The following is a 4,623-nucleotide window of genomic DNA, read 5'->3' on the forward strand; positions in this document are numbered from 1 at the left end:
AATGTTTTTATTAACTAGACTGTAAGATCAATTATGTTTAAAATACACTATGGTGAAGGGTATATAAGATTCGGCACAGCCGAATATAGCACTCTTACTTGTTTTGTTAAAGAAAATATGTCTTCTTTATAGAAAGTGTTCGAAAATGTCTCTTCGTTATTAAAAATATTCGAAAATAAATTTTTTTATTGTAATTTTTCAAAAATTTCTCTTTCGTAAAAAAAGAAATTTGAAATTTTATTTTTTTTTATAAATAACTATCGAAAAAAAAATTTAATAAATTTCTATTCTCTAAGGAAACTTTCGGAAAAGTAAGTTTCTCTTCTTTACAGACAATTTCTCTAGTTTATAGGAAACCACTAGCACTTCATGAATTTCAAATAACTTTTCAAACTGCCTACATACTTTCACTCTCATTTGCTTGTACAGCAGTAGTAGCGGTTAAAATGCAAGCAAAAGGTAACAACATGATGTGCATGTTGGTTGGTTGCCTCCCTGCCTGACTGGTTGGTTGTTTGTTTGTTCGACAAATAAACTACCTTTTACTCCTTACCACACCAACACCACCCTACAACCTATTAAGGACAAAACAAACGTCCTGTATGCAAATAGAAAAAGAAAATACATTTAGCCGTAGTGTAAAAGTATGAGAGAATATTTTTTATTCTTGTTTAAATATTAACATGTAGAATCGCAAACACACAAGTTTCACATGCATATGCATGTGTGTCAGTGTGTGTGTGTGTGGTGTTGTGTACATACTATGTATGTAGGTTTGTATGTATGTATATAGTTGACACAAGGGAAACGGAAGTGGTACTTAACTAATGTGTTTGTTAAGTAACAGTGTATGAGTATTATGAGAATGAAGTGTTTTGTTTGTTGTAATTTTTTTATTCTTCTTCATATATTTCTTATTTAACGTTACGTCATTGTTATTGTTGCTGTTGTAGCTATTCCCACTGTTTGTTGCTGCCGCTATTTGTCTTCTTTCAGCTTTTTTGTTTCTTGTTAAATAAAACAAAAGTTTATATGAAAATAAGTGGCTTTTAAAAGTTAAATGTTAAATGAAATTCCACAAAGTATGCAACAAAAATAATTAAATATATAAGTACCTGTACATGAGAGCTTTTTTTTTCTTACAAAAAGTCAAGTGTACAGTTGAATTATATAGTCGACAACTACTTCTTAGAAATTATATATAAATAAAAACTTACCTCTATAATCCCTTAATAAAACTCATTTTACTTGCAATTTATTTATAGTTATTAGTCCTTTATTTTATATAATTTATTTGTGTTTCTTTAAGAATTTTTTCATACTTTTTATTTTATTTCCTTTCTTTAATAGCCTTCATACTTAAAATGTAATTTGTTTTTATTTTATTTACTTCATTTATATTAAACAACTGGTCTTATTATAAAATAGATGCATTAAGTATTAAATTAATTATAATAATTGATATTTATATATATATGTCTGTTTTTTCTTTAATATATTTAGTGTTTTTTTTTACAAATTATATTTAGTACCCTGCATAAAAATACATATAAGTTATAAATAACAGGGTGCATTAAGTTTTACAATTACAAATTCTAAGAAGCTGAATTGTCAACAAGATTTCATTTAAATATCTTTTTTGGGGGATTATTTGTTAAAAAATATAAATTTAAATTTCATATTGTATTTTAAGGTTTTGAGTAAAATAAAAAAGCATAAGTAAAAGAAAACATACATATGCATGTAGGTTAAATGATTTATAATAAAACACAACAAAATATTACGGGGTATATAAGAAATAATCGGTTGTAATTCATACCCATTTTTGCACTCAAATAAACACACACACATATAAATAGAAAATAGCTATAGAAGAAATAACAGAATAAGATAACATTTCGATCGCAAAAAAAGTCTTTGAGAAATTTGTCAAAAAATTGAACAGTACTTAAACTAAACTAAAGCTAAACTATAACTGAACTAGAACTGAACTAGAACTGAACTAGAACTGAACTAGAACTGAACTAGAACTGAACTAGAACTGAACTAGAACTGAACTAGAACTGAACTAGAACTGAACTAGAACTGAACTAGAACTGAACTAGAACTGAACTAGAACTGAATTAGAACTGAACTAGAACTGAACTAGAACTGAACTAGAACTGAACTAGAACTGAACTAGAACTGAACTAGAACTGAACTAGAACTGAACTAGAACTGAACTAGAACTGAACTAGAACTGAACTAGAACTGAACTAGAACTGAACTAGAACTTAACTAGAACTGAACTAGAACAGAACTAGAACAGAACTAGAACAGAACTAGAACAGAACTAGAACAGAACTAGAACAGAACTAGAACAGAACTAGAACAGAACTAAAACAGAACTAGAAGAGAACTAGAACAAAACTATAATAGAACCAAAGCAGAACCAGAATAGAACTATGTATAATATATCTTATTTAAAACTGAAGAAGAAAGTTGACTCTAATTCTCAAAGATTTTTCCCTTACATTTTTTGAAATGGTTTTTGGATCAAACATAAAGAAAGAATTCAAGTATTTAAAATTAACCAATTCTTTCACACAATATTTAAAAATGCGTATATTCATCCCATTTAAATAAAACCAGAAAAAAATAAAACTTTAAGACCTTAGCAGTTTGTTTCATTATTCTTTTTATAAATATACAAAAAAACTTTTCTTTTTATACATTTTCACTATTAATACCCCCACTTTTGTTTGGTATTTTTTGCTCCATTTTAGACATTCCTCAAACCACAACTGTAACAACTTTAGCTCCAACTGTTTCAACTAACACTGTACCCATGTTCGTAACCAAATACCATAAAGGTATGTATGTAAATGTGTTTAAATGCATATACATTTATAAATGTATAAGTGTATGTATATATGTGCGTATGGTTACAGTTTTTCTTAAAATAATCTTGCATCAACATACAAACGTATGACTACTATTACTAATACCATTAAAATGCATTTGGTTTCCTTTTCTATTTATATTTCTTTACAAACTTCCTCTGCTGGCTTTTATTGCTTCGATACCGAACAGAACAACGTTATAACTTTCAACAGAATAACAATAATAACAACTACAATCATAAATTGCAAAGAACTAAATCAAAAATGGATTTACCACAACAGCAGCAACAAACAACATTAAATAATGTATATATCGGTGCAACATCAACATTATGGAATACACAGCAACAACATCAACAGGATCGTTATAGTGGTGTCAGAGAGCATTATAGTCATCAAGGTGAGTTTACTTTAAACGCACAAATAATAATAATAACAAAAAAAGTAAATATTTCATAGAATCTGATAAGAAAATCTACTTAAAATAAGATGTCATAGTGTATAAAAATAAATTTGAATAAAAATGTTCTAAGACCAAAAGGACGGTATACAATTTAAATTTGAATTACAAGAAAAGTTGACAACATTTCTTCTGTGTTACTTTAGATTTTATAAATGAAAAGGAATTTTTTCCATGGACTTAAATGCATATTGAATAAATGATAATAATAATGTTTTAAAGATATAGAATTTAAATAATATTGAAGATAAAATAGAAAATTAAAATTGAACTAGACCTGAAGTAGAACTGAACTAGAACTGAACTAGAACTAAACTAGAACTGAACTAGAACTGAACTAGAACTGAACTAGAACTGAACTAGAACTGAACTAGAACTGAACTAGAACTGAACTAGAACTGAACTAGAACTGAACTAGAACTGAACTAGAACTGAACTAGAACTGAATTAGAACTGAAAAAAAAACTAAATTACCTGGTGGATAAAAAGTACTTTTTTTACAAAGATAAATGAAAATACTTTAAAAATAATTTGTTGCTATTTAATTATATGTACTTAATAAACTTAAAATACATTTATATTCTTATTTACACAATAATCTTAAAAATCTTACAACTTAGTTTAAAATTACTAGAGAATGTTAAGTAATTTTTTCTTTTATTTTATTTGTGATTACAAAATAAATTCTATACTAGACATTATTTAATCACTGGTTTCGTCATTTTTTGTTTTCGTTTTTCCATAAATTAAAATATTTTAATTTAAAATTAAAAATTCCACGTTTTTATTACAAAAGAAGAATTAAATATTTCAAACAAAATGTGCGTCTATAAGTAAATCGGTTTAAAATTAATTTGTTTTTATTGTTATTATTGTTTTTGCTTTTATATTTTAATTGAATTTAAGTGTAAATTAATTAAAAATTATTTATAATTGCTACACATAATGTGTGCAGATATAAGTGACTAATTGTTTAAACAGGTAAATGATTATAAAATCCATTAAATGAGTTTTTAAGACATTAGCTGCACCATACACTTCATTATTTTCTAGAGACAAAGAGTTGGCATCGTGCTGTAAAGTTGATTTAGAATCCAAATTTCCACGATAATTGGGATGATCGGGACCTAAAAGTGTAAGAGAGAGAGAAAATATAAGTAAATTTAAAATTTCAATCAAATTTAACACCAGCGGATGTGTTGTAAATTTTGCTGAGTTTTTTTCTCTTTAAACATAAAATTTTAGTGCGTTTGCATTTCCTTTAGACAAATTGTTTCATCA

At 26.6% G+C, this 4,623-nt stretch overlaps 1 protein-coding gene across 1 annotated transcript; it reads left to right on the forward strand.

Annotated features, from left to right (window-relative positions):
• Nucleotides 1-2,598: 2,598 nt before the first annotated feature.
• Nucleotides 2,599-4,311, forward strand: LOC124421283. The gene is made up of 4 exons (XM_046956187.1): nt 2,599-2,602; nt 2,766-2,852; nt 3,073-3,282; nt 4,298-4,311. The coding sequence occupies exons 1-4, from the start codon at nt 2,599-2,601 to the stop codon at nt 4,309-4,311; spliced, it is 315 nt and encodes a 104-aa protein (XP_046812143.1).
• Nucleotides 4,312-4,623: the final 312 nt, after the last annotated feature.

The sequence above is a fragment of the Lucilia cuprina genome, chromosome 2 (assembly GCF_022045245.1).
Source record: "Lucilia cuprina isolate Lc7/37 chromosome 2, ASM2204524v1, whole genome shotgun sequence".
Taxonomy (NCBI): domain Eukaryota; kingdom Metazoa; phylum Arthropoda; class Insecta; order Diptera; family Calliphoridae; genus Lucilia; species Lucilia cuprina.

Coding starts and splice junctions, on each gene's coding strand:
- LOC124421283 (XM_046956187.1), top strand. Junction 2,853..3,072: donor CGTAACCAAATACCATAAAG/GTATGTATGTAA, acceptor GATACCGAACAG/AACAACGTTATAACTTTCAA.